At 39.6% G+C, this 24,674-nt stretch overlaps 1 protein-coding gene across 2 annotated transcripts in view; it reads left to right on the forward strand.

The window, feature by feature from the left end:
- Positions 1 to 24,674, forward strand: part of BIRC6 (baculoviral IAP repeat containing 6) — a 139,469-nt gene that overhangs the window by 27,727 nt on the left and 87,068 nt on the right. The window contains exons 11-34 of one of the 2 annotated variants that reach the window (XM_053382826.1): positions 855 to 1,004; positions 1,681 to 1,906; positions 2,323 to 2,483; positions 3,658 to 3,789; positions 5,324 to 5,455; positions 5,683 to 5,861; positions 7,957 to 8,087; positions 8,665 to 8,826; positions 8,916 to 9,047; positions 9,260 to 9,357; positions 9,811 to 9,958; positions 12,364 to 12,497; positions 13,387 to 13,533; positions 13,923 to 14,110; positions 15,399 to 15,713; positions 16,105 to 16,204; positions 16,623 to 16,837; positions 16,983 to 17,191; positions 17,443 to 17,789; positions 18,643 to 18,862; positions 19,341 to 19,474; positions 20,872 to 21,009; positions 22,516 to 22,643; positions 23,332 to 23,463. In XM_053382826.1, coding sequence (XP_053238801.1) covers positions 855 to 1,004; positions 1,681 to 1,906; positions 2,323 to 2,483; positions 3,658 to 3,789; positions 5,324 to 5,455; positions 5,683 to 5,861; positions 7,957 to 8,087; positions 8,665 to 8,826; positions 8,916 to 9,047; positions 9,260 to 9,357; positions 9,811 to 9,958; positions 12,364 to 12,497; positions 13,387 to 13,533; positions 13,923 to 14,110; positions 15,399 to 15,713; positions 16,105 to 16,204; positions 16,623 to 16,837; positions 16,983 to 17,191; positions 17,443 to 17,789; positions 18,643 to 18,862; positions 19,341 to 19,474; positions 20,872 to 21,009; positions 22,516 to 22,643; positions 23,332 to 23,463 — 4,058 coding nt within the window. The remainder of the gene's footprint in view (positions 1 to 854; positions 1,005 to 1,680; positions 1,907 to 2,322; positions 2,484 to 3,657; positions 3,790 to 5,323; positions 5,456 to 5,682; positions 5,862 to 7,956; positions 8,088 to 8,664; positions 8,827 to 8,915; positions 9,048 to 9,259; positions 9,358 to 9,810; positions 9,959 to 12,363; positions 12,498 to 13,386; positions 13,534 to 13,922; positions 14,111 to 15,398; positions 15,714 to 16,104; positions 16,205 to 16,622; positions 16,838 to 16,982; positions 17,192 to 17,442; positions 17,790 to 18,642; positions 18,863 to 19,340; positions 19,475 to 20,871; positions 21,010 to 22,515; positions 22,644 to 23,331; positions 23,464 to 24,674) is intronic. The other variant, XM_053382827.1, reaches the window with a different exon arrangement.

A 24,674-nucleotide genomic window follows, 5' to 3' on the forward strand; every position in this document is an offset into this window, starting at 1 on the left:
AGGATCCATTCAAAGCAACTTGACCTGCTTCACACTTGAAGTCATATAATGTCAGGTGTGGGGTAGGTGAGCATGACTGTGGTGAAGCAGCCTTGCAGGCCAAATTAAGATACCTAATGGGCTAAATTAGATTTGTGGGTCATACATTCCTGATCTCTGTCTTATGGAAGTGTAGCAGCAGGGCAAGTAATGGTATTTTTTCCCTATTTGACTGCAGTTTCTGGTAAGTGGAAGTATATCTTCTCTGAACTCAGAGGTTCTGTGCTTGAGAAACTTGTTTTTTCCTTTTTGTATTTGTCAATACTTGGAAATTCAATCAAAGCAATTTGAAAAACCAGCAACTCAGAGATTCTGTTTAGCTACCGTGACTAATACTGGTTGAAAACTCCACCATCCATGAATTTACCTATTTCTTAAAAAGTCACTGAAGCTAATGGCTACCAGTACTTTTTTCATAACAGAGCAACTGGATCACTGTGTTGTTCTAGGTGACTGCTAAAAACTAGTCTGTTTCAAAAAGCATTTTGTTCTCTCTTTGCTGGTTTATCTTTGGTGTCTTCCTTTCAATGCTATTTTGGTTTTTGCTTTGGAAGCTGGACTTTTGTGTTAACATTTGTGATTTGTCAGTATTGGTGATTTTAATGGGAATTTGATTTTGTTTGTGTTGCGAATTTTAAGCTGCCTTGTATGTCTTCTAAAATTAGGCCAGGGGTGTCTAAAAATAAAATGTTAAGTGCAATATGCAGATACATTTAGAAAAGAATTTTAATGTTATTAGTGAGTTTGCGGTTGAGAACAGTGTTATGCTAAATAAATGTATCTTAACTTGTGTTTTAATTGACAACTGTTCTCAGGTGGAGAACTTCATTTCCTCCAGATTGGAGGGACTTGTGATGATGTTGATGAAGCTGATATACTTGTGGATGCATCTCTCTCTAAAGTGGCAGAGCAGTTAACAGAAGGCACAAAACCTTTATCTAATCCTTCCAGTCCAGGCATTACAGGTAAGCCATTTTGAGACGTTGTTGTTGTTGTTTACCAACAAGCAGTATATACATTTTATGAAATAAGTATTTAGTAAGCGGTTTTATTTGAAGCATGCTTTAACGGTGCATTTTGCAAATGTTAACCATCAAACTAAATTCACTTCTGCATTGTGTACACAAACACATTCTTGAAGTCTGTCTAAATTAAGCTATATTGTGTGATTATTTTGTAGAACTGTGCTATCAAGTCAGATTTTTTTTTAACAAGGGTGGTATCCATTCGTGATTCCATCAGTGGAATGAGGAGGGAGCCAATTTTTTGCATCTGCCTCTCCCTGAATAGCCCAAATCTGCTCTGGGGCATCCTCCAGTCTTCTGATACAGATTTCGGAGGGCACAGGGCACTGGAGGATTGAAAATTAACAACCTGAAAAAACATTCTGGGTGGTATCTAATGATGACTCTCCTCTGATAAAAGAGAGGGAGGATAAGAGATAATCCTAAATGCAAAGGTATCGGTATTCTTAAAAGCCATTAACAACATCCTATGATTTGATGAAATTGGTATCTTTCTGGTTTTATAGCTGTTCTAAAGAGTTAAAGTTAAAATGCTGTGTTTCTGATCCTTCTGTTAACTATTAACTGAATAGTCATTTCGTATTTTGAGTCTCCTGTACCTTTCTCATATAAACAGGAGTTGATCTTCTGGTGGACCAGCCATTTTCCCTTGAAACATTAACATCTTTAGTAGAGCTGACTCGCTTTGAGACTTTGACACCCCGATTTTCTGCCACTGTTCCTCCATGTTGGGTAGAGGTTCAGCAGGAACAGCAGCAAAGGCGGCACCCGCAACACTTGCACCAGCAGCATCATGGAGATGCAGCTCAGCATACTCGGACTTGGAAATTACAAACAGATAGGTAAAATAAGAAATGATATAAATCATGGCTGTACCAAAGGATTTTTTCATTGAACATTGGATCTCCCTGATGCAGAGGCCATATGTGAAAGGATCCTATGCATGAGGCAGGCTTCCAGTTAAATCACTCGGGAAACCCTTCATTTCAGATGTGGAATTTACCTTCAATTGTTGCTTTAGCTAGTCTCTTCAAATATGGTTCATATTGTAAATGTCAGTCATAAGTTGTAAGCTGCTTTGGGCACAATATTGTGGAAAAGCAGCATGCATTTAAGCAGATGCTCCTATAAGGGTACAGCCCAAACATTCATTGCTTCTGTAGAGCAGTAATATGTACAAAAGCAAAATAGAGCTGTTTATTTTTCTCTTGTTATGTGCACATTTAATTCCTGATTTTCCTCCCTTCTCCCTTTGTAGCAACAGCTGGGATGAACATGTTTTTGAATTGGTCTTGCCAAAAGCCTGTATGGTTGGACATGTGAACTTCAAATTTGTTTTGAATTCAAACATCACAAACGTTCCACAGATTCAAGTGACTTTATTGAAAAACAAAGCTCCAGGCTTGGGGAAAGTCAGTGGTAAGCCAAGAGTGGATGAATACCTTGCTTAATTTATTAATACTTAGGGATTTAAAGGTAGCACTGCTAAAAGATGATTCAACTGCCAAAGCACTTTTGAGTGGTATCCAATGAAGCAGTTTTGTTAATTCAAAGACTGGCTGTGCAGTGAAACATCCCCCCTCCTCTGTTTGTGCACTCAGTGCACCCTCCCCAGATATTCTTTGGAGGGTTGGGGAAGCCCCCCAATAACAAATTTAGGGGGCCCACAGAGAAAGGAGTGAATTTTATATTTCACAGCCAGAAGTCCTTATGGTAACAGAACTACCCTTTGTTCCTCCTGTGCACATAAGATGGTCTCAGGTGGTTTTAAGTTCCTGCTTGACTCAAGCTGTTGCTGAAGCCAGTTCTTGTTACCGTTGCTGATTTATCAACTGCTTGAGTCAGGCATAAACTTAAAATGACCTCTGGCCACCTTTACATGCAAGAGAAATTCCTTTCAGGTAAGACCGATGGTCCCTTCTATTAAAATCAGTCATTATGTTTAAGGAAAGGTTGGGTTGCTGATCATCATACATTAATTCCATTGATGGAACAAAACTTAATGGTAAGCAACCTTAGTGGGCAGCAGTGTCCACCACTCTGGCAATAGAGTATACATCTCTTTTACCCTGTCAGGGGAGTGGGGAAAATGATGATGCAGTATTGTGTGCTGCTCTGAATATATTTCTCTTATTTGACATAAGTTGGGTTTTTTTTTTCTAAAGAGAAATGGCTACACATACGTTAATTGTTAAGAGTCTAAGTTGGTATAGTCTCACTTAGAAGTATCTGTGAGTGAATGGACAATAACTGAAGGCAGCAGTAGTGGGGAACGTTGCCTGAGTATATATTAGAACCTAAATTTTAGTGGTAGTGCTGAAAGGATTTAACACTTTTTCTCCATCAGTGCAGAGAGCAGCTATCTAAAGGTTTAATATTGATTTTGAAACAGTTGATTCTGCCTAGGAATTAGAAGGCCTCTAACAATGAATATATTTCAAAATACAGTTGCCTCTTGGTATAGTTGTTATGAAGTTGGTGTTAAATTGTATTCCAAAAGAAATTCCAAGTAGAATCAATAAACAGGAATGTTAAGGCTTTAAGCAAAACTATAGTTGTGAGTCCTGTTTTTAAAATGTCTTTGATTCTTCAGAAGCAGCTGTAGATAGACAGATAGCTTTCCCTCTGTCACCAGCTCATAATATTGAAATTGAAAGGAATGGAAAACAAGGACTGGATGATTTGAATGAAGAAATGCAGAATATGGATGTGGAGGAGACACAATGTAAGTTACATACAGTGCCCATTTTAAATGTATTTGCCATGTACAGGTTGGGTGAATGTATTCTGTAAGTTTTAGAGTCAATTCTCATTAATTGGAACTTGTAAAATGCTGACACTACTCTCTTTATATCTGTTGGCTTTTTATCTCCCTTTGTTGATGTATCAGAGTAACCCATTTGTTAGACAAATACTATTAATAACCAGAAGGAACAGCACAGGAAAAGAGCAGAGAACATCATAATCCTTACAGATCATCAAAAGTATCCCTAAAAAGAAACATAATATCTAAAACACAACACATCTAAAAATAATGACAGCATTATAGCAAACAATGTCAACAGACTAAAGTAATACATTTGTAAAAGTAGATAGCAAAAATAGTGCATTAAAAGACCAACAGTAGAAAAGTACTAACATAACAAACAAACAAACAAACAAACAAACAAACAAGGCCTGTTACAGTTCCTGTGAAAAACTTTGGATGTATAATTACATCCTTCCCTACAGACCCTAGAGACAAGGCCTCTTCCCTGTGGAGAGTTGACCTATACGCATGGATATCTGGGCAAGGACTACATGGAGCAAGTCAACATAAGGGGAATAGTGCTGATAGATGTGGCTCAACTCATTGTTCTTGTGTTGATGTACATGGGAACCAAAAACACCTGCATAAGTGTGTTGAAAGCAAGTAGATGGGGAGGTTCCTAAAATCTCTCAGGTTTCAAAGTCCAGGGTAAAGAGAAATATATAAGAAAATATAAAGAATTTTACTTTTCAATTGTCAACCAGATGTTCTGAAATTCAGCTGAAGCCAGTCCCTTCCTCTTTTCAACTTCCTATTTTGTACACTTTTTAATCAATTGAATATAATCTGTTTTTAACTGATTTTAATATTTAAATTGTTGTAACTGACGCTAGGAACTCATGGCGAAGGGTAGATAAGAAATTCAATGATGACGACAATGACAATATTAATAATTGATACATATCTGGGATTTTGAGATCATAATGCACTACAGGAAAACACAGTGGCCTGGTTCAGTGACCATGGTTTTCTATTATGAGAGCATGCTGTAGCAAAGCTTAGGCTTATGCATTCCACCACCCTCTCTCTTCCATGTACAAGGGGAGGAGATTGAAAGCTGAATATATAATATATATTGCCAGCCCCCATTATATCTGAATCAAAAACTATAGTTTATTGTAAACTGTGGTTTGTTAATAAATCAGAATATCAAACCCTGATTTTATTCTTATTTGTTTTAATTAACTACAGGTAGAATGCATAACAGTACCATGAGTTCTGATGTAATGGGAAGCTATTGCTACTGCAAACAGTTTAAAGTTCTATGTTTCTTCTTGTGCATGAGTCCAAGGCTTACACCAGTGCATTCTGTAATTGGAAATCATAGTTCCACATTATGTCTGAACCAGGTTATTATTTAGCTAATAATTAAGTGTCATTAACCTTTTTGAACAAGTTGTGTATTCTTTTGAATAGACAGCTTATCTTTGAACTTTTTTCCCCCCAAAAGGCCCCCGACTATGTCCCTTTTTAGAGGATCATAAAGAAGATATTTTGTGTGGTCCTGTATGGTTGGCTACTGGTCTTGATCTATCAGGGCATGCTGGAATGTTGACACTAACAAGTCCAAAGCTTGTTAAAGGTAATTTTTTTGCTAGAATATTTTGGAATGAAACTGAAAAATGTGAGTTTTCTGGATATTAACAGATAATCCCCCAGTTACCCTTAGAATCGAAGACTAATTGTCTCTTCATTTCTTTGAAAAACCTTTAACAAAGTGTTATTGATACCTGCTAGGAAAAATATACGTGTAAAACAAGTCTTAAAGAGTTTGTTGATTATGCTTATAGTCTATTTGTCTTATTCTAGGTATGGCAGGTGGAAAATACCGTTCTTTTTTAATTCATGTGAAAGCAGTGAATGACAGAGGAACAGAAGAGATCTGCAATGGTGGAATCTGGCCTGTTGTAAGGATACCATCTCTAAAACCTCAGAATAGCAAGGGTCATTCACTTGCCTCACTTCTGGCAAAAGTTGCAGCAGGCAAGGTATTTAAATAACATATAGAGAAAGCATGGTCAAAAAGCTGCTGCTGCTCAACCAGCCAGTTGCTGAAAGTCCATCTGTTAGAACTGAAGCATCAACTGTGTAATTTATATTTAAACTAACATAGAGGTGGTAAGAGTAAAACATGGAACCTTTAGAATTCTGTAGGTGGGTAGAATCCATATATGGAATTCAGAAAATGTGTGTTGTTTTGTTCAGTATTCCCCTGGTTGGGGGAGCAAGGTGGCATTGTGGTCTAAACTACTGAGCCTCTTGGGCTTGCTGATCGGAAGGTCAGCTGTTCGAATCTGCCCAACGGAGTGAGCTCCCGTTGTTCTGTCCCAACTTCTGCCAGCCTAGCAGTTCGAAAGAACGCCAGTGCAAGTAGATAAATGGGTACCACCGCAGTGGTAAGGTAAACTGCATTTCCGTGCGCTCTGGTTTCCCTCACGGTGTTCCGTTGCGCTAGAAATGGGTTAGTCATGTTGGTCACATGACCCGGAAAGCTGTCTGTGGACAAATGCTGGTTCCCTCGGCCTGAAGTGAGATAAGTGCCGCACCCCATAGTCACCTTTGACTGGACTTTACCGTCCAGGAATGCTTTACCTTTTTACCTTACCCCACCCCCCACCCCGCACTTCACATACTGTTCTTTATCTGCAAGAACACTATAAACAAAAAGGAATCAACAGTATTTGCAGATTTGAGACTATTGGCTATGATTGTAGTTGATGTAGCCAAACTTAACAATTCATGGAATAATGGTATAATATTAATAATATTATTAATAATAATAATAATAATAATAATAATAATAATAATAATAATAATATACTATTTCTACCCTGCCCACCTGGCTGGGTCTTCCCATGTGCTTGGAGAGGAACGTTGGTTGTTTTGAAGGAAGTTTCTGGAACCCTCTCGTTGACCAGCCAATTCATTCCTGCCTTCACTTGAATCAGACATTAGAGAGTGCCAGAGGGCCTAATTCCTTTGCAGGCAAGGTTCAAGAGGAGATATGCTGGTGGTAGGAGGGGCCATAGGCAGAAGAGGGCAGAAGAATGGATGTGACAGCTACCTCCGCACAGTAGGCTCCATTCTAACCAGAGGTTTTTATATATAGGCATCCCCCCATTTATGCGGGGATTACAGTCTGGGCCTCTGTGCACATCAATGAAATCATGTAAAGTAGGGAGCACCCACTCTTTAAACAACCTCTGTCACGCTCTCTTCAATCCGTACTAAAAATACTGTATCCCAAAATATCCACAACTAGAATTAAAGTTCTGGGGCTGGCAGGAAGCTGGAGGACGTGTGGGAAAGTGGCTGAACATCAGCTGTTAGGTGGGGAGGCTGAGCAATGTAAATAAAGCCCTGCTGCACCCCCAGTCTCTTCAGGCTTCCTCTGACATCACTGACATTTTTGGGGGGTTCCTGGGAGGGTCTCCTCGCAAGCTTACAAGAGTTGGACTTTCCAACTCTCTCCTGCCATTTCCGGGTTTGAATTGAATTATTTTTTAAAATTTCCTGGTGCTACACATATACACAGTTGCACGAAAGTCAGTCACACATAAGTGGGAGCGCACCTGTACACACAAACGTCTTTCTGTCTTTCATCCGTGCAAGAGGCATTATCATAATTGAAGAAGTTCTAGCCAGACAAATGCATTCAAGTAGGGCCATTGAGGAATGTAGAGATGGTGGGGTCATGGGTGGTAAGAATCCCAAGGACCCCAAGCCTGAGGTTCCTTATCTGTGGTGTATGATGACTTCAGTAAATATTATTTTATATTTTTTTAAACTTCTCCCTCGGTATAGCTGTTAAAAGGAAGCTGCAAACTAAATAAATAGACACAAATCTGAACTTACTTGATTTCTGGCATTAGAACTTTATGCTTCCATTCTGTCAAGATAATAATTGCATTGTTTTAAAAAATGGCCATTTTAATGTTTGAAAAGCATGTGATTTTGGTTTAATAACTGACATTGTTTTTATATGAACTTCCCAATTTAGGAGTAGGAAAAAATGATTGTGAGCATGTGGAATATTACTTTTGAAATGTCTGTGGTTCTTTTATATATTTTTAAAAATTATAGGACAAGTCCTCTAATAAAACAGAAGTCAGTAATTCATCACGGAAATCTGACAACCTCCGTGGGTGCGACTTGCTTCAAGAAGTTTCTGTAACAATTAGAAGATTTAAAAAAACATCTGTTTCAAAGGAAAGGTGAGTTTGATATTTAGGAATTCAACCTTATACAGTGATGTGTGTTAAAAATTCTTTTTCAAAAGAGTTCTGTTAATTTTTCTCATTTTTATGCTGGTTCAAATAAGAATTCACAAAACTGTAAGTCCAAACTCCATTCTGGAGAAGCTTTTCAGTGCAAGTGTGCATTGGAATGGCTTGGTAGAAAAATAAAATGTTTCAGAATGTGGGCCTTTGCCACTTCTGTCACTATGGACTATACATAGCCACCAGGACATATGGCCGTAGCTGCCTTATGCTTATCTAGTCAGGGCAACTCTACAGTAGCTCTCAGAGTAACGTCTTTTTTTCCTTTCTTTTCTTTTTTTTGGTTGCCTAAAGAAGTTGTGCTTTTTAAATTCAAGGGGTAAACTTCTAGACTTCTGTAAGGGGAGCTAAAGAGAGGGAAACAAAAACAAAAGAAAACCCTGTGTGTTTTCGTTTCCTTAGGCTTAGGGAATGGACTTGAGCATTGTAATCTTAAAATAATGACGTTTAATGTCAGCAACTTTCACTTCAGTGGTTTACATCTGTGGATTGTCTTTCTCTCCCTCCACAGAGTTCAGCGGTGTGCTATGTTGCAGTTTTCAGAATTCCATGAAAGACTTCTGAACACCCTCTGCAAAAAGGCGGAAGATGGAGTTGTGACGGAGCATGCTCAAAGTCTTGTGTTAGATATCTTATGTTGGCTGGCAGGAGTTCAGTCTAATGGACCGGGCAGGTAGAAGAACTTCACTTTTGTCTTAGGAAACATTTTAAATTGCAAGTGTTTTGGTTTAAAGTTTGTTTTGCTTTGTTTGTTTTTTTCAGTTCAAAAGAAGCAAATGAGAGCTTACTGTCTAAAGCAAGGATGTGTCTCTTTGATATAGTGCGTGTGTGCTTCTTTGAAGCAGGACGAAGCATAGCACACAAATGTGCACGTTTTCTAGCTCTTTGCATAAGGTTGGTAATACGACTTTTGTTTGCATACTTTCTCTATATTAATGATTCTAATTATGCCCCTTAATAGAACTGGAAAGTAGAATTTTCTTTGGTTCTCTACAGAGCCTCTCCTCCCCTGAGAAACACATTTATGCAATAACATCCATAGAATCCATAGCAGTATGTGCTCTGTACTAAAGCAAAATAATAAAATGAAATTTATATTTTTGTAGCAATGGGAAATTTGAGCCAAGTCAACAAGGATTTGGCTCGATCCTTCTGAAGGCTTTGCTTGGCAATATATCTTATTTACCTGCAGCTGCAACTGGAGGTGAGCTTCATTTTTTATTTTTGTGCATGCATACTTTGTCATTTTTTTGGATTAAGTTCTTGCCTGGTGGGCTTAGTTTCTGGATCTGGTTCCATGTTTTATTTCCCCTCTTTAATAAGCTGCCAGTTCATGCAGGCAATAGCATCAACTTTAGCACTGTGTTCCAGGCTTCTTGTCCTTATGCGGCATCTGTATGTTAATTTAGGCTCCAATTATTAAGTAGTTAAAACCTAACTATACACTCATGATTTGTTATGACCTCATGGAATGCTCTCTGAAGACAAACATCAAATATTTGCAAGCTAAAGAAAACCTTATATAACAGAGAATATTTTATTTGCTAACCTAATCATTGGTCATTTAAACATATGTTTAAATACAGTTTTGGTTGTGAAGATGGAGATGATTATGATTAGTTACTAAACTTTATTGTTGGTGGGTTTCTCCCTCTAGGATCTGTCTATTGGTATTTTGTATTGTTGAACTATGTAAAGGATGAAGACTTAGCTGGCTGCAGTACAGCTTGTGCATCCCTGCTAACTGCAGTGTCCAGACAGTTACAGGACCGGTTAACACCCATGGAAGCGTTACTGCAGACAAGGTAGCGGAAAGTATCTGTATACCAAGCACGTTTTGAAAAAATGAACATGTTAATAGCTCTTGTTTTATTTTTCATTGCTCTATTTTCAGTGTGTGTGTAAATGTGCTTGTCCTTGTGCTATTTTTGTTCTTCCTACTTCAGTAACAGGAGTGTGGATTTTCCCTTTGTCAGGACCAGGGCTATATTTTCCCTCCTGAGAAAGGAAAGTAAGAAGGAAACTGGCTTCAAATTTATTTGCACAACCAATTCAGAATTGCTGTATGTTTTATGACAAGGATATCTGCAGAACCACTTTCTCCTGTATGAACCTGGTCACTCATTAAGACCGTCAACAGATTATCCCCAAAAGCCTACCTCACTGTGTCCTTTTTTGTAGTTGCACCAAGGCTCTGGAACTGCTTCCTGACTGAAATTCCTCTCACCATCACCCTCCCCTCTTGCAGCGTTCTGACACATGGCAAATAATCTTCCTTTTTAGGAGGGTGTGATGAGGTGCTAGTTCTAGCTGTTTTTGTTTTCTTCTGACACTTTTACAGATTTCCTCCCCACTGTTCTGTGGTGCTTAGATTTTGTTAACTGGATTTTTACAGTTTTATCTTGATGGGAGACATCAACTGTCTTGGATTATTTTTTGGAATATGGGATGGGGAAAGTGATGCAAAAGCAAGGAAACTGAATGAGTATACAGATGTATGTATTTGCTAGATAGGGAACGCGGGTGGTGCTGTGGGTTAAAGCACAGAGCCTAGGGCTTGCTGATCAGAAGGTCAGTAGTTCGAATCCCCGCGACAGGGTAAGCTCCCGTTGCTCGGTCCTTGCTCCTGCCAACCTAGCAGTTCGAAAGCACGTCAAAGTGCAAGTAGATAAATAGGTACCACTCTGGCGGGAAGGTAAACGGCGTTTCTGTGCACTGCTCTGGTTCGCCAGAATTGGCTTAGTCATGCTGGCCACATGACCCGGAAGTTGTACGCCGGCTCTCTCGGCCAATAAAGCAAGATGAGCGCCACAACCCCAGAGTCAGCCACGAATGGATCTAATGGTCAGGGGTCCCTTTACCTTTACCTTTATATGCTAGTTATCTTATAAAAATAAAGAATTCAACACAATTCATAAGTTTGTTTATAGCTACATTCTCTGAGATTCTCTTAAACATAACTTAATAGCTCAGTCAGTAGAGCACGAGACTCTTAATTTCAGGGTCATGGGTTTGAGTCGTACTTTGGGCAAAAGATTCCTGCATTGCAGGGGGTTGGACTAGATGACCCGCGAGGTACCTTCCAGCTCTGCAATTCTACGATTCTATGAACAAGCCTTTTCACTAATCCATAGCACAAAAATATCAACAAAAGGCATTAGTATATATGTTAAATTTATCACAGTAGCAGCTTTTAAAGTAAGGGTGACATCTTAACATTGTATCAGCCCTCCTGCCACATCCCTCCCAATCTTCTGAGAGCCAGTGTGGTGTAGTGGTTAAGAGCAGTAGACTTGTAATCTGGGGAACCGGGTTCGCGTCTCGCTTCTCCACATGCAGCTGCTGGGTGACCTTGGGCCAGTCACACTTCTCTGAAGTCTCTCAGCCACACTCACCTCACAGAGTGTTTGTTGTGGGGGAGGAAGGGAAAGGAGAATGTTAGCCGCTTTGAGACTCCTTCGGGTAGTGATAAAGTGGGATATCAAATCCAAACTACTCCTCCTCTTCTTCTTTGGAGATTTTGGGTGGTATGTAGGAAACAACAGAGCGAGGAGAGGAAGGCAATTAATAGCATACATTCTTCTGCTAACCTGCTTTAAGTTGTGTTTTCTAGGCATCTTCAGCAGTAGCATTTGCAGTTTGGTTCACAGAGTAGGTGGAATGGGGCAGAGAGAGCAATGGAACCAGGAAACAGAATCAGATATTCTTTAAACGTATCAGCACATGGTTTTAGTTGGGAACAAGTCTAAGGGGTTAATGCAGTAGGTGCTAATATGTAATAATCTCTTTGGGGTGTTTCATGAGAAGCAATTCAGAAATGAAATAAAAAAATATTAATAACAGCAGCAACATAATCAAGAGAGGTGTTGCCTCCTCTTGGGCAAAATTAACAAGAATCTGCTGACAGATTGAAGGAGCAGTGGCATTGCATTATGGAAGCTCTGCTCCATTATATTTCAAAGCAATTAACATGCCTCATAATTTTTGTTTGCACCAGTATGGTTCTGTGAAACATTTTCACTGATGCAATGAACCAATTAGTTCCTTATTTCCTTGAAACAACAATCTGGAAGATGTGGAAGAAATCCAGTACTCAACTGTGATCCAGTTTGGAAGTCCTATGAACTTTAAGTTTGTCAGTTATATCCCATAAATCAAATATGCACTTCTTCACATCAGTTAAGAGGCCGAATTGTCTTTCTCTTTCCAGATATGGATTGTATAGTTCGCCTTTTGATCCGGTGCTCTTCGATTTGGAAATGAGTGGCTCTTCTTGTAAGAATATCTATAACAGCAGCATTGGTGTACAGTCAGATGAGATTGACTTATCTGATGTTCTCTCAGGTACGCACATAGATCAGATGGTGCTATCTTCTTCTAATATACAGTAGCTGGGAGATCTTCAGAATCAATGTTGTACTCTTCTTTACATTTACATAACCTTCCTTGTGCAGTGTTGTCACTGAACAGAAGGAGGGGAAGGCATGGGCATGAAAATAAAAATGAGTGTAAAGTGTGGCTGCAAAAGAGAAGAGAAGTTGCAAAGCCGAAAATAGTTTAGTTGAATGGGGTTTATATGGGGAAAATGGCAGCGGGTAAGCACTGTTGTTCTCATATTTCTGCCAAAAGGCCAGTTTTACTTAAGATTCAAATGTATAACCTCTGGTAGTTGACTATTTTTCAGAGAATGTTCCTTCAAGATATGTAAATGGGTAGATCAAATTCTTGCTTTTATCACATTGGTTTTTAATGGCTTGGATACAAAGATGGCCTTGCATGAGCAGAAGGTACTCCAGCTCATACAAGGATGTTTTTTGTTGGTTGCCGATTTTCATTCAATTTCTCCCTTCCTGCTTTGGACTTCTGTGCCATGTCCTGCAGCATTCTGAAGGGCCCCTCTGCTCTCAGGAACAATTTTGCACAAGGAAAGGAAGCTCAGAAAAGCCTGGGTTTTTTGAGTGCAAGTCCACTCATGGTCGTTAGGGTCCTATCCAAGTTTGTAGAATTGTACTTTGCATGCTTGAAGGGGGAAACATCTGGAATCTCCTTAACTTGAGCCTAGTATACTGGATGTCGGCATCAGACAGGATATGGGGCAACACACTGAATACTACAACACTGAATAGGTTTCCATGTGCATTTGTTGGGGTGTCCATAGCCCACATTGATTACTATGGTCTTATTTCTAGTAATTTCGAAACTAAATTAAACAATAATTGCTTTTTTAATTCAGGAAATGGAAAGATCAGTAGCTGTGCAGCCGCTGAAGGTAGTTTTACTTCCCTCACTGGTCTCTTGGAAGTTGAACCTCTGCACTTTACTTGCGTCTCGACTAGTGATGGAACAAGAATAGAAAGGGACGATGCAAGTACGTTTACTGGTATATACATTTTATTACTACTTCCTTAACCAGCCACACTAGACCGATAAAAAGATCCCTAGAATGCAGTGGTTAACTTGAGCCCTCACTTCAGTTTTTAAAACCAGACCAAAGTGTATGTGATGAGAAAAATGTGTGTATTTAGGTATATCAGTATTTTGATATCCCTGCTTGCTTTTGCAAACTTAATTTTGAAAAAAAAGCTGCATAAAATGGTAAATCTTGTGATGAAAGGTAAATGTTCTCTGGCGACTGGCTTTTTTTTCTTTCCTTCCTTTCGAGCTTGCTTTCATTTTTAGTATTTATACTACTGGAATGCATATTTAGAAGAATGCTTGGTGTGCTGCTTTTCTACATACATGTTTTTTTGTTTCTTTGTTTCATGCCAGTGAGTACCTTCGGGGTTACCCCAGCAGTTGGTGGCCTCTCATCTGGGACAGTTGGGGAAGCCTCGACAGCACTGAGTTCAGCGGCCCAGGTAGCTTTGCAGTCTCTCTCTCATGCAATGGCCTCAGCCGAGCAACAGCTCCAAGTGCTTCAAGAGAAACAGCAGCAGCTTTTGAAGCTTCAGCAACAGGTTGGAGGCCATCTCTTTCATGGTGTCTCTAAACTTCAAAAGCTGAGAGAGTAGTTACCATAGTTACAAAAAGTCTCTCTCTTAAAAAAAAAATCAAAAATTTTCAGCAAGAGTACATCTCCAGAGGGTAGTTTAGAAGCCACTTCAAATCAGTACAAAAATACAAAGTGCACATGAGTTGTTCTTGAATCCCTAAACAAAAAGGTATTCCACACGTATAGGAATTTTGCATCTTAAGTTAACATTAATTTACACATAGGTATTTCCAGATTTTTCTTTCTAATCTGAGATAAAGGTGGAAAATACAGTTAGATTTCTTTCAGTACGAAACACACAGGCCTCTGATTAGTAAGAGCTATGCAACATGAATCTTACAGGATTAACAAAGAGGAAAGATGTGGAAAGATGTACTGCTCCTACAAATGTCTGCTTTAGCTAAAATCCAGTTGGGCCATATTACTTTGTACTGTTTAAGCCAGTAATCCTATTGATGGTCAAATTTTACAGTTTGAACTTCTTAGAGCTGTACACAGCCCAATTAAACAAAAGTATATTAAGACTGAGCATCATTTTAAGTGCATTTTTGTGATAAGTTTATTGATTTCAGTAGAATTTACTTCCAAGTGTGCAAGCTGGGGCAGTGTACTCTTAAAATGTTTTCACACACACATCTGTCTGAGAATCTCGTATATATGATGTGTTTTCAGGTGTGTGCCTCCCTCAAGGTTCTCTGATGTGTCACAGAGTCTAGCATATTAGTACATAGATATATGAATGTTAGGTTGTATTCACAGTGGGGAAGTATCCACTTGGTGTCTCACAGTACATATTGGATTCCTTGATATATGAATGTATGAGCCACCTTGTAATCATTCTGACTCCATTTGGATTTAAGCCTTGAATCCTAAGCAAAATTCCAATTAATACATTTGGACTAAATGCATATCGCTGAATTGGGCCATCACTTCTGAAGTGGACTGCTTCAGTTGATATGGTTGGTACATGAGTCTGTCTCTCTAACCCACATGCTGAATTGAATTTAGGTGAATTTTTAAATGTTAGTTCTTATGAATCCCATTTTTCCCCCTTGCATTGTTTATCACCTTTTTGTGTTACTTTGCATCTTTTTTGGTAGTAACCTTTGGTATGAGTTTAAACAAAAGCTGAGGCTATTTGCTTTTTTGTTTGTTCTGTTCATGCTGCTTGTTGCTAATGCTTTTATTGCTAGTGCCTTCCTAGAGGCAGCACTGGCCCTACTGTACATATGCTGCTTTTATTTTCCCTGCAGAAAGCAAAGCTGGAAGCAAAACTACATCAGACAACAGCAGCAGCTGCTGCAGCAGCATCAGCAGTTGGTCCTGTTCACAACTCTGTGCCTTCCAACTCAGTAGCAGCCCCAGGGTTCTTCATTCACCCGTCGGATGTCATCCCGCCCACTCCTAAAACAACCCCCCTGTTCATGACTCCGCCTCTAACACCACCTAATGAGGCAGTTTCTGCTGTTATCAATGCAGAGCTTGCACAGCTTTTTCCGGGCTCAGTCATTGATCCTCCACCAGTTAACCTTTCTGCACACAACAAAAATGCAAACAAGTCCAGAACGGTAACTAAACAGAAGAGCTTTCATGAAATTCCAGTCTAACTAATGTTAATGATAGGAACTACTTTGAGTGATTGCTAGTTTGCCTATTTTTCAAGGTGTAGTCAGTATGTTTTGAGAGCTAGTACTGTTAAAGGTCCTTTATATAATATCCCCACATCTATTAAGCTAAAATTCTTCATAATGAAGCTTCAGTGTAAATAGATAACTCGTTAATGCTTTGAATCTTTTCCATTGGTGTGCTAATAAACGAATCCATATGCAGTGTTAACTGTTGAGGTTTTCAAGTTTGAGTTTCCAAAAGCTTGCCTCCCTTTACTTTTGCATGAGCTTTAAGGTAATGACTAATAGAAAATGCATTGATTGATATATTGGTTAATTTCCCCTTTTTCAGAATCCACTTGGGACTGGCCTTGCTCTTGCAATATCACATGCTTCACATTTTCTTCAGCCTCCACCTCATCAGTCCATCATTATAGAGCGAATGCATTCAGGTAAATGCTCTTATCTTCCTTTAATGCAAAAATGTTCAAAGTTCATATTTTATAGGCTATTGGGAATTAATAGCCCGGAGCTACTTTGGGCATAGCCATGATTTAGAACTGTCTAATTTTGAGCTCTTCTGTTCAAAAGCAGATTGCTTTGTCATATGAAATTAAGAGTGTTCAAGCCTGCAGCTTGTTCATAATTCACCTAACCATAGTTTGAAGGATTGTCCAAACTGTGCCAGTGATAGCTACTACAAAAGTAACTTCTTTAGTGAGGTTAAAAATCTTTAAATAGCTTTGGAAGTGCATTTTTGTTTATTATGTTCTTTGTTTGTGTTTTGATTGAGACTACCCTTTTAGCATTGGCACTTCGAGCTCACTGTATCTATTAAGTGTTGACATCAAACCTAACTTTTTTTTAAAGGTGCAAGGAGGTTTGTGACATTGGATTTTGGCAGACCCATTTTATTGACAGATGTATTGATTCCAACTTGTGGTGATCTTGCTTCCTTGTCAATTGATATCTGGACACTTGGTGAAGAAGTTGATGGAAGGAGGCTAGTGGTTGCTACAGATATTAGCACCCATTCTCTCATTCTGCATGATTTAATACCACCACCCGTTTGCAGGTTCATGAAGGTAATTTTTTTAAAAAATGCTGTCTCTTATCAGATGGATTTATAAATGTTCTTACATGTAGTTAATGCCCAGTTGTTGCATGTTTCTCATGTTTCAAAACTATGAAACTACACTGAAGGTCTCATTGTCTTTCATTTCATTTTAGATTACAGTCATTGGTCGTTATGGAAGTACAAATGCAAGAGCCAAAATTCCTTTAGGGTTTTACTATGGGCACACATATATTTTGCCACTGGAAAGTGAGCTGAAGATTATGCATGATCCTTTACGAGGAGAAGTTGAATCTGCAAACCAGCCAGAAATTGATCAACACTTAGCCATGATGGTTGCGTTGCAGGAAGACATACAGTGCAGGTAAGATGAGGTCTTGGAAATGTATTGTTCATGGTTAATTTTAAAGTTGTAACAGCATGCGTACACACACACACAGAGCAGATAGATACAGATATATCTTTCTGTTCATTGCTTTGTTTAAACTAAAGCATTGAGGCATGAGTGTGTGAAGTTAAAATATGTTGTTTCTTTTAGTTCTTAGATGGGGTGTGTTTCTTAATAATGAATTTTAATTTAAAGGTGTCTTTTGCCCCCTGTCCCCACTCTTACAGGTATAATTTAGCCTGCCATAGGCTTGAAACACTTCTGCAAAGCATTGATCTTCCTCCATTGAACAGTGCTAACAATGCTCAGTATTTTCTACGAAAGCCAGATAAAGCAGTAGAGGAAGACAGTCGAGTATTTTCTGCTTATCAAGACTGCATTCAGCTACAGCTACAGCTAAATTTAGCTCATCACGCTGTGCAGAGGCTCAAAGTAGCTCTAGGTGCAAGCAGGAAGATTCTCAAGGAACAAAGTGATCCCAAAGAGCTGATTCAGATGTCCTCCACGGAGCAGTTGCGCACTATTATCCGATACCTGTTGGATACTTTACTTAGTTTGCTCCACTCTTCCAATGGTTGGTAGCGTAATTATATTTCTTGACAAATATGGAATTCTAAGCTTGCTTGTTAATTCATTGTCAGTGCTGGACATGTACGCGTATGCTTCCTACAGTACTGTTGGTGGGCTAGGGGCTATGTAGAACATTCTGTTATTTTTCACACACAGCAGATACACATTTCAAGTTAAATGAATGAGACAAAAGTGTAAAAGTGCAGGCAAACTCCATGGGGGGGGCTGCGTTCCTCGTTGTCATGTGCATCAGTGGTAAAACCCATTAGCCTTCCCCACCCTCTTCCAGATCCCAAAACGACCTGCGTGTGCATGGTCGCATGGTCGCATGTATTGAATGTGTGCAAAATGAGGGTTGCTTGTGTCCCTAAGAAACCTATTGCCACGATGATGGAGACAGCATTTGCCTGCCTCCAGTCCACAGGGACCTCAGCTGTTTTGAACCATCATGTTCCCAGTATGCATAAAGGCTAGGTGCTAGGCTGCAATGAGTTACTGTACTCTTGAGTAATAACCAGTTCAAATGGGGAATTAGGAGTTGCCTTGTGGTCAAGTCTGTCTTTAAAATGTTCACCTGCTGATGAATGGAGAAAGCGCACAGTTTCTGAACCACTGCCTGGCAAAAAAAAAGTAGAAGAATTCACATAAGTTTTCAGTTTACAATATCCATGGCAGAAGCTTTCTGGGCAAGTGTTTGTGTTCTTTCTCACATCTAAGGGAGGGGGGAACCTCATTGAAGTTGATGCATTTTGGGCAGAATTGTGTAGTTTATATTAAATTTTAGAAGCAACCTTTAGATAACTTTTATTGTGCAAAGAATACTACTTGCAATTGAATTTTTGTTGATTTCTTTAAAGGTCACTCTGTTCCTGTGGTTCTGCAAAGTACGTTTCATGCTCAAGCTTGTGAAGAATTGTTCAAGCACTTGTGCATCAGTGGGACTCCAAAGATACGCCTGCATGCAGGCCTTCTGCTTGTTCAGCTGTGTGGCGGCGAAAGGTGGTGGGGGCAGTTCCTTTCAAACGTCCTTCAAGAATTGTATAATTCAGAGCAACTTCTCATTTTTCCACAGGACAGGTACTTTATAAGATGTCTTGTTTTTACTTTTCAGTTAAACAGTACTTGGAAAGATTTATCCCATGAAATTAGGTAGAATAGGCAAAAAGCTTGAAGGATTTTACATCCACCCACCAACACATCAGATCTAATTGACACCCTTATAGCTGTCATAACCATATTTATTTTGGAGTATGAATCTATATATTGGTTGATTTGGCCTAGGATGTTTCCATTATCTTGTTTGTGGCTCTAAATACTCTGTACCAAGTAGCTGCACTTTGATTTTGATCTTTACTCATGAGGAACTAAAAGAAGAGGAAACGGTTAATTTAGTTAGTTATTTGGGCGACTCAGTGTTTTTCTCTGGTTGTCTTTCCAAATGCAGCAATGAAGTTTTGTCAGATTGGATATAATTACTTTGCTTATGAATTTGAGTTGCATCTCAAAGGGTCTTTTAAAAAAATTTTTAAAAAATACTTTTTATGTATATATTTAGGGTCTTCATGTTACTTTCTTGCATTGGCCAAAGATCACTCAGCAATACTGGTGTCTTAGAAAGTTTGCTGAATCTGTTGGATAACCTGTTGTCCCCTCTTCAACCTCAGCTGCCCACCCACAGATGCACAGAAGGTAATGTAGATTTATGTAGTTTTCATGAAATTGATTTCCTCACCAACTTTGGTATTTAAAACACTATCTCTGATTGCTACTTTGATTATTTTTGCAGGTCAGGTGAATGTTTAATTGATGCAAAGAGTTGTGCTTTGCCTGCAGTGTGGGGAGAAAAAGAGAGAGAGAGAATGATCTATTCTACTTGCTGGCTAATTTTTTGATGTATTTTGAATAGGGTTTAAAATACCTTTAGAGGACTTTGTGGTAATGAAGTAAATGATTCATTTTTGGTTTTGGATCAGAAGGTCAGCGGTTCGAATTCCCGCGACGGGGTGAGCTCCCGTTGCTTGGTCCCTGCTCCTGCCAACCTAGCAGTTTGAAAGCATGTCAAAGTGCAAGTAGATAAATAGGTACCGCTCCAGCAGGAAGGTAAACGGCGTTTCCGTGCGCTGCTCTGGTTCACCAGAAGTGGCTTAGTCATGCTGGCCACATGACCCGGAAGCTGTACGCCGGCTCCCTCGGCCAATAAAGCGAGATGAGCGCCGCAACCCCAGAGTCGGCCACGACTGGACCTAATGGTCAGGCGTCCCTTTAGCCATTCAAGGGTGCACAGTGCCAAAGCTTAGATTAAGCAGCCTGTGCTTCAATCTGATCACAGAAAAAGGGATTGGCCATTTCGCCCCACCTTCTGCAGCCTCATTGATTGCTCTTCTAGGAGGTCCCCTAAATGTGAGGATTGTGAGAAGTACACGGTGCTGCGCTACAAAGTGTGTCTGGAAAAATCCTGTGCATGCACAGATCACCAGGCCCTGGTCCTAAGGTCAAAATACTCATTCTGGATATAAGAATACTTTCCCTAACCTGTTTGAATGTGCACCTTTTCTACATACTTCAAGGCTTACAATGCATAGGGAAACATAAACTGTTGTTGATTTGGCTGTGGAAACATCCTTTACTCTGTTTTCATAGGGGCATAGGAAACTGCCTTATAGTGATTCTACCTCAGTCCTATTGACATACTGGCAACAGCTCACCAGGCTTTCAGACAGGGGACATTCTAAGCCAGAGCTTTTGTAACTTTTCATGTTGGTGACACACTTTTTAGACATGCATCATTTCATGACACAGTAATTCAGTTTTACTAGCCAGATGTTAAACTAACCCCTTTCCAGGCCCAGGAGGAGTGCAGGGAGCGTTTGCCCGACACACTGCAGCCAACACACTAATGTGTCACGACACACAGTTTGGAAAGCTCTGTTCTAAGCCCAACCTGGAAATGTTGTGGATTCAACCTGGAACCTTCTGTATGCAAAGCATATGCTCTACTAATGAGCCATGCCCCTTCCCATCACTTTTTTTCTTAGCTGAAGTTTTTTTTATATTGAATCACTTAATCAAATTGTCTTATTTTAAAGGTGTTCTAGACATTCCTATGATTAGCTGGGTTGTAATGCTGGTATCCAGACTCTTAGACTATGTGGCAACTGTGGAAGATGAAGCAGCTACAGCTAAGAAGCCTTTGAATGGAAAAGAGAGAGACAGATTCTTGACAGGTGCAATATATATATACTTAATATGGCAAAGCTTGCTTGTTAATTATCTGAGATTAGATAACTTAGTTTAAATGTGCAATTTGTAAAAGGTAGAGTGTTGTAAAAGGTCCATATGCTGTACTTTTAAGCAACTTTGAAAATAGGAATAAACAATACTGGATACATGCAGGGAGAATCTCCATAGGGCATAATGGAGCCTTTACCACCACCTTTCTTGGCAGCTGTTTGCCATGCACAAGGCAATCTGACAGTACTTTGCATTCACCTACCATTTTCTGCAGTGGAGGATGGAATCACTCATTCCACTACGCAGGATTATGTAAATGAAGTGTACTTAACTCACCCTGTGGAGGATGACCCCGTTCCTTCCTGCCTGTTTACTTGTGCAAGTGGTGGTCAATTTTAAACTAGAAGTAGCACAATAATTTTATAAGTGTGCTTTATTGCTACTCCTGGTCTGTGGAGGAGAAAGGCATCCCATCAGACAAGAAAATCCTGGGATGAGTCCTTTATTTTTAAGGATAATTCTGAGCCCCAGGAAAAGACTCTTCAGCAAAGGAATTCTTCTACCGCAAGGACTTCTGGCTGCGTAACAGAGCTTCCCTTCCTTCTCCTCTCCCTGTGTACCCCCTGTGCCCCCTTAAATGTGTTCTGGGGGTTCCCCCAGCCCTCCAGAGCAGATATGCAGAGGGTGCATGGAGAGAGAAGAGGGAGGGAAGGTTCAGTTGCACAAGTGAAATCCTTGCGCTAGCAGAAGTACTTGGTTGGATACCACCCCTAAAAGAAAAATAGAAATAAGAATTCGGAATATGTGCAGGGTGAGTCTCTGTAGGACATATTGGAGTCCTTACCACCGCCTTTCTTGGCAGCCCTTAGCTATACAGAAGCAGGAGTGCCAGCTTGGCCCCGCGACTGTGCATGCCCAGGGCTGTGGGTGGCATGCAGTGTGCATGGCCCTGGCACTGAAATTTGTGGGTGCCTGGCCTCTTCATGAGGAATTTTCTGGGTGCTAGGGCACCCAGGGCCCTATGGAGCTGGCACCTATGTGCACAGGTAATTCTGATGGCACATGCAACCATTTGTTCCAGTGGGAATGCCACCTGCGTATGTAGATCCCATGACCCTGTTCCTTCTAGTGTTGTGCATGCAGGTTACTTGTGCTTATGACTGTTCTGTTGGAAGAAATGACTGTGTGCTTTGTGGTGTACCTGCCTGAGGATCAGCAGTTGAAGGCTCCATTATGCACTCTGGAAATCCTATGTTATAGGTGGGGATTCATCATGCTGTGGGTGGGTGGTGGGCTTTGGATTAGGTCTGTTGTCTATGTAGATTAATCTTAACACTTTGTTTATGTGCATAATATATAATAAATCTCATGTTGTTAAAGAACCTGAACATTACAGGTTATCTTGCTGTGCTAGACATGCATAATGGGTGTTTTGTTTGTTTGTGTCAAAAATCTTGCTTTTTCTGTCAGCTGTTAAATAACATACTCTTTTCTTGTAGGCAATCAGTGGAGCTTCATTAATAATAATCTACACACACAAAGCCTCAATAGGTCTTCAAAAGGCAACAGTAGCTTAGATAGATTATATTCCAGAAAGATCAGAAAGCAGCTTGTTCATCACAAACAGGTAACTTCCAGTTCATAGTAGTTGTTTTGAGATTTCTGTTATGATTGATAACCCTGTTTTGATTTTGAGGTGTGATTTCCTGATTTTGTACACCTTGGGGTAGGGTTTTGCAAGTGAGCAAACAAATAGCCGGAGATCACTGAGGCAAAGGGACAAGTTGGAGGAAATTCCAGGTGCCTGGCTTTCCCACAGCAACCATGAACCTATCTGAAAGTTGTGCAAGTGTGGCAAATATTGACAATACAATAATTGCAGACAAGGGACCTGAGGAGATCCTATGTGTGCTCTGCAGGGTGGAGTAGATTTCCACCACCTGGGGAGAACAGGAGCTCACATGAGTCTGAAACTTTGGTGGGAGGAATGTGGCAAAAACGTTTAGAAACCACTGGTTTACATATGGCAATTATTTAACTATTCCCTGTCCAGCCATCTAAAATTCTAGGCCTTGAGGACAAGTATATGGCAAATACTCACTGCTTTTCGCAGTCAGTGAAAGCTCACCAGTTTCTGTAGCTTTAAAGCTGCTGTTTGAACTGGTTTTATAGTTCTGTTGGCAGTCTGTTAAAGTTTTGGAAATATAAACACTAAAAATTAAAAACTTTAACTTGACCATCATATGAAAGTGCATATCTATCTTGCATCTTATTGCTTACATTTTCATATTACGTCTGTTAACATTTTCTTTTAGCAACTTAACTTACTAAAAGCAAAACAGAAGGCTTTGGTGGAACAGATGGAAAAAGAGAAAATACAAAGCAACAAAGGATCATCCTATAAACTTTTAGTAGAACAGGCAAAACTAAAACAGGCCACGTCAAAGGTATGATGTTCTGCAATTATACTTATTGTCTTGTGCAGAAAGAACTGTTTCTGCAAATTCAAATATGTTCTAGGTTCATTTTTTACAAAAATCATTCCATTATGCCTCTTAAGGCCCAATCTGCTTGCTAATTCAATCACCTGATGTATATCTGGTTTTGGAACTGCTCATTTAATTCTTACATAGGCACCTGTTAGTTCCTCATGATAAAAACTATTTTGGAGACTTACCTAGTATGGTGTTGGTCTATGATAAATAACCTGCAGCACTACTTATGAATCTGCTTATAGAATAATGCAAAGATTAGATGCATTTAAATGTTATTTTTAATTATTTGTTAAGTTTATATACCTCCCTTCATCATAAGATTTCAGGGCAGTTCAAAGAATAAAATAGAGGATAAAAACAAGTAGATAATTAAAACAAAGCAACAAAACAATAACTCCCCTTTTCCACAGACACATTTAAAAGGCTGCAGAATATTAATCAGCCAAAGATGATTTCAAACATTCTATTAAAACCCAGTGTATTGTGGCCCAACGTGGGTTTGGCTTTGCGTATCTCAAACAGCAGGCCCCTCCCTTCCTAGTTCACATAGCAAACTGCTTTTGAAACTGAGGGGGACTTTCAAAAGCAGTTGTGATATAGCATAGAAGTATGCTGTTCAAAGGAATACATTCACAATTTCAGGAGGTGCAGTTTTTAATCTCTTGGATGTGCCTAAATTAGCAGCTTCAGCATCACCTGGGAAATACTAAGAACTTCTCTGTAGTAAGTAATTCTGTAAATTTACGAGTAGCGCCTAAACCATATATTAACAAAAAAAATTCTCCAACCTGCAAATCTCCCTGCTGCTGCTGACATTTTACTGAGAATATTGGATTCTTTCACATGAAGTAGGTAGTTCAGTTATAACTTAGTCACCTGAAGGGTTACGCAAGCTACAGACTTCATGGATTTCTGCTATCTCCATGCACTGTATGTTCTTCAGATCTAGGGTGTACTTTTATTTTGCTAACGTGGTGTTTGTGGCAGATGATGAATTGAAGGATACTTTCTATCCCCTTGTGAGTTGGGAAGTGTGCTTTGAAGTATTGGCAGATACTTTGTAGAAACTTAACACAGGAGGAGAAAACTGCCAACAGTTGCACTTACAATGCCAAGGAGGCCCTAAATACCTGGAGAAGTTAGCTTCCCTATTTTAGACACTT

This window comes from Podarcis raffonei, chromosome 3 (genome assembly GCF_027172205.1).
Source record: "Podarcis raffonei isolate rPodRaf1 chromosome 3, rPodRaf1.pri, whole genome shotgun sequence".
NCBI lineage: Eukaryota > Metazoa > Chordata > Lepidosauria > Squamata > Lacertidae > Podarcis > Podarcis raffonei.